At 37.1% G+C, this 16,390-nt stretch overlaps 1 protein-coding gene across 4 annotated transcripts in view; it reads left to right on the top strand.

Moving 5' to 3' along the window:
- Positions 1-16,390, top strand: part of COG5 (component of oligomeric golgi complex 5) — a 172,096-nt gene that overhangs the window by 45,836 nt on the left and 109,870 nt on the right. The window contains exon 1 of one of the 4 annotated variants that reach the window (XM_068189684.1): positions 15,109-15,181. The exons of the other annotated variants lie outside the window; for them this stretch is intronic. Coding sequence (XP_068045785.1) covers positions 15,118-15,181 — 64 coding nt within the window. The 5' untranslated portion in view covers positions 15,109-15,117. Of the gene's footprint in view, positions 1-15,108; positions 15,182-16,390 lie in introns of those variants that run through there. 4 annotated transcript variants of the gene reach the window in all.

Raw genomic sequence — 16,390 nt, 5'->3', positions numbered from 1 at the left:
AGAAAATTCTGTTATGCTTCTTCTGGGAGAAGAAAATCATATCCAAATAGTTTTAATTACTGTACCCAACTCTTTGCTGTTCAGTTTAGCTGATACATATAGGGCTACTCAAAGTGCCTGCGGTGTCCACCACCCAAGGCATTCTCAGCACTGTTCCAGGTCCTCTACCAAACCTGGGATTTTGGGGTGCTGACTCAGCTGGCACAAGACAGCTCTTGAGGAAATCTGTGATTGTTCGACTTGATTAAAACTGCTGTCACCACTGCCATGACAAGCAGTGCTCCACGTGAGCCTGACATGTGCAGCTGGACACTATGTACAGAGTATTCTACAACTCTGTACCATAATTATATTTTGTATTAATACATGTACGTGTATAAAAAGTATAAAATGGTTATAAAAATTACTTGATTCACTGTCGTGCTACAAATTACACTCTTTCTGGTAACAGAAACAATGTAATTGTTGAATTCTTCAAATAGAGATTCTCCAATGCATAGTGCATTCTTCAAAGTGGAATCATGCTTCTGAAAAGGTACTAAGAAAGAATGGTGAATTTGAGGAAATGTACCCTTAGCCCAAAGGCTTTCCAAAATAACCTTTTCTACAAGGATGGGCATGCTGCAGTAGCAATGGAAAAATTGGTTCAAGCTGTAGTTTGAATTGACATTTTGACCCTGGTTTTATTAATTTTGACAGTGGAGATAATTTTCCCCCTCTCTTCCATTTAACAAAAGTTTTTCTTTCAACATTTATTCTACTTAAAAATATCAGAAGTAGCAGTATTATCTGTGTGGGCATTGGGAAGGAGAAAAGATGGACACAGATCTACTTAAGATCTCAATTTCTGATAAAATTTAGATTTTTGAACAATGGAGTAATAGCATTCCTGCCTTTGTTAATATTTTTAATAGAATCATAGAATCTTTAAAGTTGGGAAATACTTCCAAGATCATCAAGTTCAACCTTTGACCAAACACCACCATGTCAACTAAGCACTAAGTGCCATGTCCGGTTGTTTCTCGAGCACTTCCAGGGTTTGTGATTTTACCACTTCCTTGGGCAGCCTATTCCAATGCCTGATCACCTCTTCAGTGCAGAAATTCTTCATGCTTTGGGATCTTCCTTTGTGTAACAAAGCCAGTTCCTAAAGTTTAAAGAAATCATGGATTTATAGTTGAAGGTGTAAGAAAGTTATTTTCTTCACTTCTGCCATTTTGGTAGATTGCCTAACTTTCCATTTCTACTCATGGGCAGAAATAAGTCAAAGAGAAAAAAAACCTGGGGCAAAAATAATTATTTAGCTGGGAATGGATGAAACATTGGACAAAATCCTAAGGTGGTATTAGGTAGGAGACAAAGAATGATATTTCTGTTCTAACACTGTTCACAGGACTTGTGTGGTCACTGGGTTTAAGTTAAATTTGCTTCTCAGACAAGTTACTTTGTATTCAACTTCTTCCCTTTATAAAAATGTGTAAAATGGTAGCCAAAAATGCAGTGAGATCTTAAGATGGGAACTGTAGACAAGTGCTACCTTCTAAAAGTTATTTAAAAATAGTCCCTATGGTTTGTGAGCAAACTGCAACCTTGCATGATGATTGAAAAGCAGTAGGGAAACTGATTTCACTTCCAAGCTTCATGCATCAAATGCATTTTTACATATCATGAGAAAGGCTGTAGCAATTGCATCTGAATATGGTATTTTCCTTTCCTTAACTGTTTAAAGCTGAGCAATATTGGCTGTGTAAATATTGATAGCTTTAAAGACCAGAGGAAAAATTACTGGACAACGTAATCTGGATCGACTCAAAATACTGCAATTTCAAGGCAAGATTTTAAACAGAATATGCTAAAAGTAATTTTAAGTAATTATCCCTTAATAATAATAAAATATACAAGTCTTCATGGTACCCCATCACTTTGTGCAGAAAATGGCAGCAAGGAAAATACTGCTACTGCTCAAAGGGTGTTTTACAATTACAATTGATTGAAAAAATTAACAGTGCATGTAACACAAAATTTCTTTCATCATTTAGTAAATATTAATTTGTTTGAAACATAAACTGTAGTCCTTCATCAGTGCCTACAGAGTGATAACTTACTTGCAGAAGGAAACCTCTGAGTATAAACCATTGTGTGTAGTTGTGCATAGTTTTTAAATGATCTGAAAAATTGTATCTTCTCAGGCTCTTTTTAGGATTTCCATGCTTGAACTTAGATTAAAGTAAGCACTATTGAAGAAATGGTGATAAAGTTATGCTCTCCTTTCTGTTCGTAATCTAGATAAGATCTTTGAAAGATTTAAAAATATTAATTAATGCACTAGTTCCCATAACTATTAGAATGATTTCATTGATGTCTGCATTAAGATGATGCTTATTATTAAAAAAACTGGTTTTGTAATTGATTGTGGAAATATAAGACACAAAATTATAATTCTTCCATTTTGAATATAATAAATACTACTCCTGTCTGTATTACCAAGGCACACACATCTATCTCTGGTGAAATGTAAAGCACCATGTTGGCTTTCTAGTAAAATACTAAATATTAGAAGTAAGTATTGTCTTGCTGATGATTGCTGAACATGTGAATAAAACATATATGGATGGTAGGGTTTTCTGTATGATTATTTAAAGTTTCTTCATACTGTTATGCCACACTTGCAGTTAGAATAGTTATGCATTGATTTCTGACTAGAGTGATCTGGATATCAGACTGAACAATCCAGACTGGATTTTGAATCAATTAGAGCATTTTCAAGTCTGGAGAAGTTTATTTTTAGTCTTGAAGGGAGTTGAACAGGCAAAGATGTTTTACAGTTTCTGCTTTATAACTATGTGTCATTTTGGACAAATCCTTTTTACCTTCATTCTTGGATGGATTAAATAAATTGGCAGCTTGCTAGACAGAACCTAAGAAAAGCATAAAGAAAAGGCAATTCTGTCTTGGAACATTACACTGCAGCCCTTTCACCTGCCTCTGAATTGCAGTGAATGACATTTCCTTCTTCCTTTTGATCTGAAGCTTGATTTATAAAATAATAGTTTACTGTTCTATAGTAGCACAGAAATCAGGGTTATGAGGTTGCTTCAGAAAGAGGGTAAATGAAAAAAAAGGACTGGTATACATACCTGTAGAAGGAAAATAGTTACGCTCGGTTTCCCTGCATAAGTGATCCCACTTGAGAAAGCACGAGTGCAGTGATCCCATTTGTCGAGAAGTTCTGAATTCTTGCTCAGAGAATAGGAAGTCATTGAAATCTTGAAGTTTATGGACTTGTGCTTCTGTTTCTAGCCCCAGTTTCAGGTTTGAAAGTCTGAGCTGTGAAAGTTTTGGTTCATCAGTTTCACAAATTCTGAAGTGTTACTTATTTAAAGCAGGTTGAGGTAGTTGCACCAGTGTATTATGTAATGTTATACTCAAAAACATTTCCCCTACCAAGGTAGTCAGAAGAAGTTGGTTTATATTGCTCTGTTGTAATGTATAATAGGTGACCTACTTTTGTACTTTCTACATGGGAACACAAAGAACAACACTATATTTATGTACTTTGAGATCTTCCTACACATTTCTCCATTCTTTCTTTCTTTAGGTTTTTCCTCATTTTTTGTATTCTATGCCCAGAAATTAGAGATTCAGTGAAATAAAATGGCTTAAGTTTTTTCATTTGACCAGGGTATCAAATATGCATATATGCATGAATTTCTATTTAATGTAATCCTAAATGTATATTTTCACATTTCTTTGAAAATAAGAAAGATTTTTTTTTTTTTTGCTCAGGTGTCTTCCATATACCTCTGTATTTGTCTGAAATTTAGGTTTTTGTATATGTGTCACATAATTTTTTGGTTTTAAATTTATTTTTAAGAAACTCCTCAGTCTTTTAATTTAGTTTTTAGTGGGTTATTTTCTTGGTAAGGGAGGAACTCAACTGTTGCATAATTGACTGTGAAAAATGTATTATTAAAATTGATACTGTTAGATGTATAGCTTAAACAAGACTCTTCTCCTTGCACTGACCCTTTCTACTGTATAATAAAACATACTATTCTAACCAAGTCAGATAGCAGAAAATTTTCCGGCAGTAATGTTTTTCAGATTCGTGGCATCTGTTCAGTTGGCATTTATGAAGCACTTGGAGATGCTCGGATGAATGAGGCTGTGTTAGTGTATGTGTTAGAGGGCACCATTAGAAGGAGCAGCATGTCTAAATAATTGCATCTTGGACTTCTATAAATTTAGTTGTATAGAAACCATCCTAAGTAAAACAGCCTATGAAAGGCAAAACATAAGCATTAAATTCCTTGGGTGCCTTTTATTGGGAAAGCAGGATTCATAAAAGCACAGTATGTTGCAGGCTTTATTTCACAGTTCTGCCAACACGAATCCAATCTGAGCTCGAGCACAGCTGCTATTCCTGCCAGTCCTCCTCACTCTCCTGATGGAGCTTGATCAGCTCCCTTTGTTTTCTCTGTTCACATAAAACGAACACTGTTTAATGATCTTCACTAATGAATTTGTGATGTCCTGTTCAGGGACTTTTATTTATGGAGTGCTTCCCCCCCAGCATTAAAATATCCTCTACTGACATAGTATAGGGTAAGGTAATGAGAAAAAATAGATGTGAAGTTCAGGATGGATTGTGATGGATAGAAATACATAGAGAAAACTAGATGTTCTTACAACAATTGTGCTATTCTTTTTATCCCTGTAACACAGTTACTCCTCCTCCGCCCCCCACACAACAGATTTGTAATGAAAGAATAGAATCTTGTGCAGGCTGCAACTCCCAAAGGTAAAACCCACAGTACTAGACTTCCATCTGTATAGCCTGTTTTATTTCGGGGAGATTTCATTTAGTTTTCCTTGGTTAAATTAGTCTGAAATACTGTCTTTACAAGTTCATTAATATTATTCTATAATGGGCGTCTACCGTAATTTTTGAAGTTTTATATTCAGTTTCTTGGTGGTGGTGCTTGCTATTTACCTGATGTTCTCGTCATCCTTTTTGCTATGTTCTGATGTTTGTCGTGCTCTCTTGCCTTTGCACTCACCTTCATGGCCAGTAGTGTTATTCCTGACCTGTTCTCCATAGAAATCTTTTGACCTGTCCTCTTCCACCCTCATAGTAAAATACTAGAGTAAAAAAAAAAAAGTACCCTGTGTTAGTTATGTGTAATTGGAGTGGAGAAGGGAATCCTTTTTGGTTGAATAATACCTTTTTATAGAATTTAAGAAGTGTATTTCACCAGAATATTTATCTGTAATGTTTACATTTACCAAATGTAGCCCTTACTAATCAGTATCTGCTTGAAGAAACTAAAGCTATACATGTATAAAAAAAAAAGCTCCCCAGGGAAGGGGATAGTGCTGGGTTTTGTTTCTGCTCTGCAACCAACACGCTAAAATGTACTGAATCAATACTGGCTAGTTTCTTAGGAGCAGTTAGGATCACAGAAATCCTAACCCTGATGAGATCTGCGCACTTGGATCATTTAATACCCTGCACAGCTCTGGGGGCAAGTAAAGCCTCAGTGCTGGCTGTAGGACTGGGCACAGGCTGGTGAGAGCTTGGCTCGCCTGATGTGGAGTGAGCGCTGATCACTGCTCCACAGACTGCGAGTGCTCCAGGGGTCAGAGACCGCTGCTCTTCGCTGGCTTGTAAGACACTATTGTTATCCCTCTCCTTTGCCAAGTAATCAATCCCTCTTCCTCTAAAACATGAGCAAATAGCTGAATTAAGCAAGTGAATTACTATGAATATACATAGGATCCACCTTAGTTCTTCTGGGAAGGGCAGTGACTGAACATTTTAAAAAAGCTGATACCAATTATTATCTGAATAATCTGAACTTGTCTAATTGCTATTTGAAGACTTTTCCCATAAACAGTTTATCCTTACTGAAGGTACTTGTTTCAATACCAGATAATCTGATACTTTTTCTATCCAAGTTTGTTGCTCTGCTCAGATCTGTTCTCTAAAGAATTTGTATTTCTGCTTTGAAATTTTTGAGTGCTTTTACCACAACTAATTTGTGCATTAACTTCTTTATATGTTGAAGGCATGTGCTAATTAATGCTAATGAGTTACTGAGTAAATGGAAATCAGAATAGATACTAATGAGTATCTGTTCTGAGTAAGATAGTGAAAACTTGATGTCTGTACAAACCAAAACTTTACAGATTCAGATATAAAATTTACAGAGTTCAGTTTTTTTTTATTGCTTTAATGTGAAGCTTCCTACACACAGTGGATTAAAGACTGACTTCCATCTCTGGTTAACTGATATAAATTGTTCTCCTGTGATTCTTTTCTCCTTGCATCTCTGCCATGCACAGGTGCTTGTTCCTTGCATAGGTGTATCCAGAGGAGGGAGGAGCTGATGCTGAGCAGTGGCTGTAAGCTATTGGGTCATTTTCAGCAGAATGCTTGTATGGGTGCACAGGTGGGGAGGAGATGACATGGCTGGGAGATGTGGAAGGGAGGGAGCAATGGCAGCTGGAATAAAAACTGATAGCATAAACTGATGTGGAACTGAAGAACAAGAGACTTGGTGTCTAGTATCAGATCAGTATATTCCCTTTCTTAAAATCTGTAGTATGGTCATGTTATATACAAGCAGGTGTCTGAATTATTATCTTTCCATGGAGGTCCCTGAAGACTCAGCAAAAGAGGGGTAGGAGAAAGCTGACATTATGGCAGAGCTCAGAATAAGTAAATGGAATGACTCATAACCTGGACCAGTTGAATATTTGCATAGGACAGAATAATTTTGAATATGGGACATAACAAGTAAAAGGGACAATCAGAAGTCTAAGCAGTACTTCTGGAAACAAGTTTTGTCAATTTTTTGCTTTATGTCTATTGTAATAGCATTCCTTTGACATTGCACATAGCTGTTGGTGTGATTTGCGTGCTGTGGATCGAGATTGCCATGGTATCTGTTATGGTTTTAAATGCATTTCTCTAAATGTGGATGAAAAAATTAAAGTAATTAATTTTGCATGGACTGAGACAAGAATTGACCACAGCCATTTTGCTAGCAAGGTTTGCACGTTCTTTTTATCATCCTTTATAACTGATTTTCTGTAACTACTAATGGAAAGAGTTTAATAAAAGGTGATAAACTCAGATGATTTTTTAAATAAGGTTACAAGTCTGATAAAGCATAAATGTGTTAACACTACTGAATTCTGTTGGCCTTTTAATACATTTTAATTTAAAAAAACAACTAAAAGGTGAAATGCCAAAGACAAACTCTGAGCAACTGGAATGATGAGAGTCAATGGCAGAGCAGCTTTCCCATGTAAAAGACTGGTTTCATCTTTGTTTTCTCTCTTTTTAGAGTTTATTCCATCCCAAGATCTGCAGAGTCCTTAAGCTTTCCAACCATTTTTATATTTGAGCTGGAACTCTTCTGTGCACATAATATGTTGAAGAAGTTTTGATAAAATTTTTTTCCCTGAACACCTCTAATTTTTATTGTAATTTTCTTATTCTGTATTTTTAAAACTCTTTTATGCTTCATTAGCTGTTTTAGCAGCACAAAATATCCCCTTTCTATCAGAAGCTGACTTAAAATTCCATCCTTCATCCATTCACCAAGCACCTATTGTTACTTTTTGAATTTAAAATTAGGTGTTAATGTCATGAACCAGTAGAAATACAGTACATCTAATCTAAGTATTAATGCTATTTTTAAAACTTACAGGATAGGAGAAGAACAAAAGTGAGTGGCGGTTGGTATAGTTGCTGGGACAAGGGTGTAAGGGATTCATGGAGAGGAGCCTTCCTGTGTGAGCAGAAGCAGTGAATTGAGGTGAAGCATCAGACAATTATCTGCAGTTTTGTTCCTGGATCAATATGCAGTTGTTTCTTGGTCTTATTGATCTTTTCTACTTATTTAATGTACTTCCATTTTATGAGACCCATACAATCATTTAATGGAGTAATTTGAATTGGGTTTGAATTATTTTTACTTGCTGTGACATTGTTTTTAACATATTGGGTTAATTTACTGGATATCTCTACTGTTACTGCCATTAAGAGAAGAATAGCTCATCTACAGAACCAAGCAACTGACTATAGCCAAGTGTCCCATGTTAAATGATCTGACCTTCTTGAGAAAGTTGCACACACTCAGTATCTCTATTTCAAAGTGTCAGGTATTGTTCAGTAGTTTATTTGAAGGATTTGTTGGTTTTCTTCTGTTTGTTTGCTTATTTACTCTGAAAACTGGGGAAATACTAATTCACAGCAGAGCAGTTTGATCGCAGTGTGAGCAGTGCTGAAGATCAGCTTGCTTATAATAGACTTTGCTGAGCAGCAGCCCGTGCACTGCTGTGTGACAGCATCATTCGTAATTCTCAGCTCGCTGTGTGCCTGCCGGTGCGTGCTCGGGGCTCCGGCTGCAAATCCAAGTGAGTGCCTCTTGCAGAGCCTCACGCTGCAGTGCCCTGGCCTTGTGCTCTTTCGGTGCACAAGTGCCTGGGTGGCTTCGGTCTGGGCTGCACTGCAGAAGTTTTGCTGTCATGGCTCTTCCAGATTCTCCTTTCAGCATACGTGTAATGGTGTAAGTGCATTTTTGCCAAGTCAGGCTAAGTTAGCTCTGGAGTGAAATGGGATACATTGCACCAGCACAAGCTCTTTTCCACACTTAGACTTTTTTTGGCATAAAAATGCTGTAGACCTTTCACTTCATCCCAGGATGGTGCACTAAGAAAAGATCGTTATCTAGAGCTGGACTTAATATGTATTAATAATAGAATATAGACTCAACGTTGTTACACTTTAGTAAGCAAAGCTAGTGAAAAATACTGGGTGAGTCATGATGAATACTGTGAGTCTTTTTCTTCTAACCCCCTTTTTTGTCCTCAAAAAAATTTGATGGGCCTGGTTTAACAGATGGGCAGAAAACCTATCACTGTGTGTTGGAAAACGGTTTCCAGATGAAGAACAGTTTTCTTAAGTCATTTGCACTCTTTTTTCTTTGTTCAACATTGACTGAACTAGTCAAAACATTTTAAACACATTAAGCAATAACATACTCAGTAAGTCTATAAAATAATTAAATTGGAACTAGAAACTAAGAGTTCTTAGAAATATTTACATTAATATTTGACTTAGTATAAATCTTACAATAACTACTTTTGTATCTTCTAGGAACCTTGTGCTGGAGATAAAGAAAATGTTTGTTAGGGTTGATGTGCTGTTTCATACTGAAATATTTAGGATTATCTGCTAAATTTATTTCTGAATCGACAAAGAGCTGTGCTTTCCCTTTGTTGCAAATGCTCAGCTATGATGATGAAGCACAGAGACTTAAGGTTTATGTCTCTCCTTCCAGAAGAGCTTGTGTAGAGTTATTAAGGTGTTGCAGCACCCTTTGTTTTTCATGGACTTTTTTTCAGTACATTTTCTTGTACAGGAGATGCACAGACTTGCTGTACCTGAATTCAGGTAGAGGTTTAATGGTTCTTCCTGGTCTGTTTTGGTCCTGGTCACTGCTCTGAAGAACTTTTATGAGTCTGCCCTCTACATGTTCTTTGGGAAGACCCAGACTTCTAAAATTTATGTAAGGTTAATAGTCTGCATAATTTTGCAGAGTATGAGCAAGTACTTGGCAGGAAGTGCCAAAAAGCTGTGGCAGATTTATGTTGTGCTCTGTAGTCTCAAACTGGGTTCAAAGGACACTGTTGATAACAGGTGACAAGTAATACACCATTAAATAGCTCTTCTGTGGTGGAGATGAGTCAGGTAGTTATAAATTTCTAAACACGTTTGCAAAGCAGAATCCTTCTAACAAGAGATGTTTGGAAGTTTTCTGGATCTGCAATTTGGTGGAATGCTGGTTAAAAGGTGTATGCAGATTTGTGGTTCTTTTTTCCGCTGTCCTCACTGTGTGAAAGGGAATAGGAGAATCCATTAATTTAATCCTCCAGTGTCCAGTAATTCTCAAGTCCCTTCAGTGTCTCCAGTATGTTTTACCTTACGTGAGAGAAATCTCTGATCTGCAGTTTTTTCCTCATTACGATGCTCTCTGTCTTACCTCTGCCTGCAGGCTCTCGGTGCAGTTCTCACCAGTGAATAGTTTGATTCCTCTCAAGCCCTCGCTGGAGGGGAGCCAGCAGCAATCACTTTCAGGAAGAGGCAGTGAGAGAAGTGTAGCTGAAAAACAGCTCCTTAACCTTTCTCCATTAAGCATGTCACTTGAAAGTGGGGATACTATAGCATCCTTTGTTACCAGGCCCAGACTCTTCATACCATGCCCGTTATTTCAAAAAATACCTCTGAAGATCTATCTCAGCTGCTGCATGTTCTCTGGAAAGGGAAGGTCAGTACTATGCCTCCATGAATGTATTGCTGGCTTGTGTAATGTGGGATTGAAAAATCTAATCCTACTTTTATGTATATCCATTGTTAGATGTTATTATCACAATAAAGTTCGAGAACCTGAACTTTATAGATCCTGTTTAGTTTTCAGGACACTGAAAATGTGGGAAGTGCAGAGCAAGAGTTCTGTAGAAGTTCAGGAATAAGTTCAGAGAAACAGTAAAACATGCATACCGATGTTTTTTGGAAACAGAACTATGCCATGGTTTCTTGAGGACTGACTCAGTTTTTACCTCTTAACTCTATTGCTGATGATGCCTCCCTTTGTTGTTTTCTAGGGAAGGAAAGAGGGGTTATATCCCTCTCTCCCCCTCTATAAGTTGTGCCTTCTCTTTCCTGACTATGCACCATATTTTCCAGTTTTACTTGGGGAAAGGGTGAGGGAGACTGAGACACACAGCAGCATGAGTGGTTACTTGGAGAGTGAAGGTAGAAGGAAGAACATATTTTCAAACATTACTTAGACTCCTCAAAGACATGAAGCATGTAGAAGTATTCTGAAACGTTCTGCCTGGTCAAGAACCAAGGGGATTTTTTTTCTTTTCCTGTTTTTTCTTTTCTTAGAAATGTACTTTTGGTGGTTTGTGTATTTTATTAGCTTTAAATTATTCCCTCTGTCAGCCCACACAGACATCCCTCCTCTTAGTTGCTGCAGGGCCTTTGATACTCAATTTCAGTTTTTTTGCCTCATTCTATTTTTAAAATAAGAATTATGTTCTACTTATTTTTACCCTTGCAACAGACTTCATACAGAATTTTGCTGTCATTTCTTGTAGCGTATGAACTTTGAGCAATTATTTTTAAATACCCACCCATCAACCCCTCTTCTATTTTCCTTTCTTCTTACAAGTCACTACTTGCGTATAACATGATGGAAAACTGGTATTTTCTAAATGAGCCAATGAAATTATTTTCCTATTTCCTGTTATCAAATACGAAATTTTATTATTGAAGCCTTATGCTCCTAAGGAGTGCTCTGTCTTACCTAGAATGACTTTGAAGACCTGTCTGATTTCCCCTTACTCCAGCAATTTGCCTTGATCCTTAACACTGCTCACTGAATTTAGATCAAACATAATTAACTTTGTGGTTGAAAATGAATCTTCCGGAGAGCTAGAAGATGAAACTTGGAGTTATTGCTTTCTGGGAATGTTTGACATTGTGAAGTCCAGTTTTCATCCAGTTTGTGATAAATAGGCCTTACTTGCTTTTCTCTCTGAAATTATTCCATAACATAATATGACATAATCAAAATATATATTTTTTTTAAAGAGGAAGCAATAGCTGCTTCCAAGCAGTTACTGAAATGTCTTATAAAATGCATTTAATTTTGAACTCTCATTTATGATAGCATAAATATGTGGATTTTTGAAGTCAGTGCCTTGCAGAGACTATACTTTCATTGTCAGATCATTTGTGTAAATCAAATGTAAGTTCTGTTAATCTGGAGCACTTGTACTCTTGTAGTCCCAGAGTTTTATTCCCTCTTCACTGCTTGCTTTTGGAGAGTGAAGGAGCTGAGGTCCATGGGAGCTGTCCTGGCAGCCTGCTGGTGGCTGTGCTGGCCATCACAGGAGGAGCCAGGGCTGCTGATTTGATGGGTGACTCTGCCTCTCAAAGGTCACTGCTCACATGAACCTCTGCTAGGATCCTCTACTTCAACCAGTCCTAAAAAGCCATTTTATTTCCAAATATGGTCTGTGTAATGTCTCCTGAAATGCAGTCAGCTAACCCTGCCTTTTTAGTTACTTGCAATGACTTCAATTGAATCAGAAAACAGAAAGAACTAAAAAGTAGTGATGTAATAGGATTCATATGGTGGGAGGAGTCCTGCGCAAGCAGCAATTTGCAGTGGCTGTCACTGAGCTCTATCCATTCTGCCATGCTGCAGGTCTTCTCTGATGCAAGTACCAAGACAGCCATGTTCATTTAAGATACTCAGTAGCTGGAAGTTTTCAGTATTTCAGGTTCTCAAGCCTTGAAAAAAGCTTTTTGTACTGAGAATGATCGACTATTGTTGACCCCAGTGTGCTGCTGCGTCTTGCTGATTCTTTTGGAGTAGTTACGCCTTACGGCCCTTCTGATACTTCCTCTTTGCCACTTTCTTACCATTTCAACAGTCCAATAAGTACAGAAGCATCCAAAACCAAACTGCTTCCTCTTCTAAAGGGCACCGCAGTCAAGCCAGACTTCATACTGAGACTGTCTGTCTACTGATGCCTCTGGCTGCTTTAGTGAAAGTTGGTTTTGGGGAGCCAGTATCCTGGAGCAACTCTTACTGCTCTTTACTTTCTGGCCATATCCAGCCACAAAAGCAAGGCAGCTTACACACATCTCTGTGTGATGTACTTATGAATTTAGGACTTCTAACTTTTCCCTGACTGGCTGTTTCTGATTTCTGACTTTTACTAATTTTTTTTAAGAGGGTCCAACACACAGAAAGTAAGTTGCAGCTGTACCCAAGGCACCCAAGACTTCATAAGTTTCTACAGATGTTCATCTTGCAATGTTTTCCCTGTGTATTTTTTTCTAACAAAAAAGTCTTTTTTCATATCCTTAATTTGCAAATAAAATGGTGAAGATCATAAAATCAATTAAGTGAATCAAAATTTTTCCTTGATAGAATGGTCACGGACTTACTTTTCTCAGTTAGTAGACCTTAGGACTTTTTCCATTGCATGGTGTTTGGGGTCATTAAGTACTCAGAGGGGCCAGGCTCAGGCTCAGCGCTGTTACTGGCTCTGCTGTGGTTAGTGTGCCTGCTGTTCATCAGTAACTCTGTTGGGATTCTTGTGCCAGAGACATAGTTATGTAGTGTTAGGTAAATCCATTACTTGCTAACCCCAAGATTATCCAGTGAAGGAATACATGGCAAATGCTCCTGTGATAGTGTGAGGGTGGAGATGTCAGTCAGCTGTCAGTGGCAACCCCCTATAAATGAGCTTAAAATGGCTGAGGGGCAATTAGGATGGAGGTGCATGGAATCATGAATGCTGCAGGAGGAGCAGAGGAACACAATGAACAGTCACCCTCTCCCATTACAAGCCCAAAAAAGCACTGAATGAAACTGTCAGGTGACAGGTTCCCAGACCAAAGTTGCTGTCCCATGCAGTGCATGTTTCAGTTGCCGTGGGGAGCAGTGATTGCTAAATGCTTCCATGAGTTCCAGGAGTAATTTTATAATTAATGGAAAAGAAACAGAAAGTGAGGATTATTGAACATAATAGTACTCACAATACTTGTTGCTCATAATATTGCTAAACTGTGAACTGTTGCTCTGTGGAGCGTCTGCTTTCCAAGTTGTCCATGCATTGTGCTCAGCACCCCGTGTTGCAAGGAGCTTGGACCTTGGAGCTTGGCTAAGGAGCTGAGGGCAGAATCAAGTCATGGAAGCTAACAGGCAAGACCGCAGCTGGTTTAGCAGCTTATCTCTTAGGATCTGTCAGTAGAGATTACATACTGCTTGCTGAGATATCACAGAGATCCGTATTTGACAGTAATAAGTTTTACATACTAGAATTGCGTGTGTTGTCATGTTTTCAGTCAATACTCTTTGCTGCTGCTTCTAGATTTTCAGAGTTTCGATAATGAATAGTTTTGAGTATATCAATATCATTAATTTTGAAGACCCTTGATAATCTTAATTTAATTTTCTTCTGAAGTTATTTTCTGGTTTTGATTTTTTTTGTTTCTTTTTTTTTTGCTTGGCAAAACATGCTTTCTGGATGTTGGAAAAATGTGAATCTTAATTGTGATGCAGTGTAATAATATCTTCAGGATTGGGTTCCTAGTAGAAGGTTTAGTATATGCTATTGAAAAATTGGTTTTTCCCTGTTTTTTTTTTTTTTCTCCTGAAGGAAAAGGTGTTTAGTTTCAACAGTATTAATGTTTTACAGAAGATTCTGTTTCTTTCCTGATCTTGAAATTATTCATAACTAACAGAAATAAATGTGACAAATTACGCTTTGTAAGGCTTGAGAAGAATTTGTTATCAGACTAAATATTATTTAAAATTAGAACTGTAATAAAAATTGTGATAGAATCATAAAAGTACACAATGCATCTGTATGTTTTCTCAATTTTATTTTTAAGTATTAAATTGCTAAACATATTTTATTCTTCAAGCAGCACATTTTTTTGTCCATTCAACTCTTTTGTGTTAATTATTAGATACAATTGGCTGACAGATGTAGGTAATAAGAAGTGGCTCATAGATAATTATGAAATTCTACAAAGAAAATATCCACCTTATTTATTTAATAACAGTTACTTGCTAAATTAAATGTTTTCACCCATCTGTTAACAATTTGTGCCTTTAATGACTGAAAGACTTGCCTGAACTTATTGTTTGCTTCTTTGGATATGCAAACTTTAAAAAAAAGGGATTTATATTTTTAGCATTTAGCTCATTACTTTGAACTCGGCTACAATAGATACTGATTTTTAATTTTATGTCTCTGTGACATTAATGATAGTAGAACTCAAATGTGTCATCAGTACTGTATTAGAGAAGACTTAGCTTTTCATTTTATCCATTTTGAAATAATAGAATAAAAACAATGGCTTCTCTCTCTGTTTACACTGATATTTAGTCATTTTGAGAAGACAAGTACATTTCTGTGAAATCTTAATCTATGGTAATTTTAAACCTTCATACATGCATGTGATTCCTAATTTTAACTCTGTGTGTTTTTTGTATAAAATCATGGTCAGTGTACATGAAAATGATGGATCATACTATTCTTCTCGGTTGCCAAAGAACTTTTACAGGTAGTAGAAAAGGTATGTGCCACAGCTGTGTGATGGCAGTCCTGGAGTGTGCTGTAGGTGATTGTTCCCTTTTGTTCTGTGTTTGAGGAGCAGCTGTGCTGCTCCAATTCCCTTCCACTGGTGTTTGCAGCTGGGCGATGATTTGAGTGCATGATGTGTAGGGACTGGAGGCTGTGGTGAATGCTGTGGAGCAGCTCCTGTGGGGTAGGCTGCGAGGGATGTGACATTTCCTTCAGCTTTCTAGCGTTCTTGTTAGAGCAGGTACAGCTAAACATTACAGTAAGTGCTAAGGGTGAGAGTAACAATTTATCAATTCATATCTAGATAACTTTTATCAAATTGCATTGAATGTTGTAGAGGGGACAAGAAAGGTTTTAAAACTTTTTTTTTATTTCACTATACAAATTGTACAAAATAGAAGGTATTAAAGAATTATCAGAGGCAATTGCTGTTGGTCTGTGTTGTGGTTAAATACCATTCCAGTTGAAAGGTCAAAAGACAGGCATCTGTGCAGGCTAACTTCAAATGCAAGTGTCAGAATATGAACACTGTTAGGTTCAGTTTGGCTTTCAAACAACATTCTTTTCTTGCCTATTTTTTTAGTATTGTTGCTAAGTTTTATTATCGCTAGAAGAATTGGCAAGAATTCTGGCAGACTGGGCAGGTTTCTGCCATAGGCTGATCTCTAAATTTCAAAAAAGATTTTGCTGTAGGAGATAAGATATATTTCAAGAGGTTTTAAAATTTTGCTGTTACGTTCAAGTTGTCTACAGAAACACTCTGTATAACACAAGGTTCACTTTGTTTTCCTACAAAGTATCTGAGCTACATAAAACCTGTGTGATTTATAACCTGTGCAACATCTGTTGACTCTAAAGATGATAAAAACAGGTAAATCTGCAGCCAGTTGCAGGAAGTTATTGATGATATGACAAGTGAGGGGTGGGAGGAATTAAATATGCATTTATTGAAGACAAAAATTACATATATTCTAGAGTACTGAGGGTAAGTTAACTTAGCTGTCACTAAAGAAAACGCAGTTCTGCTTTTGCAGAAGCATTTTCCTGAAGGTGTAAGTATGAAAGGGTGAATAGTGGGTGTTGAAAAGAGGCAGGAGAGACCCATAAGAAGAGAGGAATATGAAAGAAATATTTGCAGGTTTTATATATGTAGTAAAGAAAAAAAGTATTATTCACACTTATGCAGGGGCCAAGATAGCAT

This window comes from Anomalospiza imberbis, chromosome 5, assembly GCF_031753505.1.
Source record: "Anomalospiza imberbis isolate Cuckoo-Finch-1a 21T00152 chromosome 5, ASM3175350v1, whole genome shotgun sequence".
Classification (NCBI taxonomy): domain Eukaryota; kingdom Metazoa; phylum Chordata; class Aves; order Passeriformes; family Viduidae; genus Anomalospiza; species Anomalospiza imberbis.
This window is presented reverse-complemented; position numbering and strand designations above follow the sequence as displayed.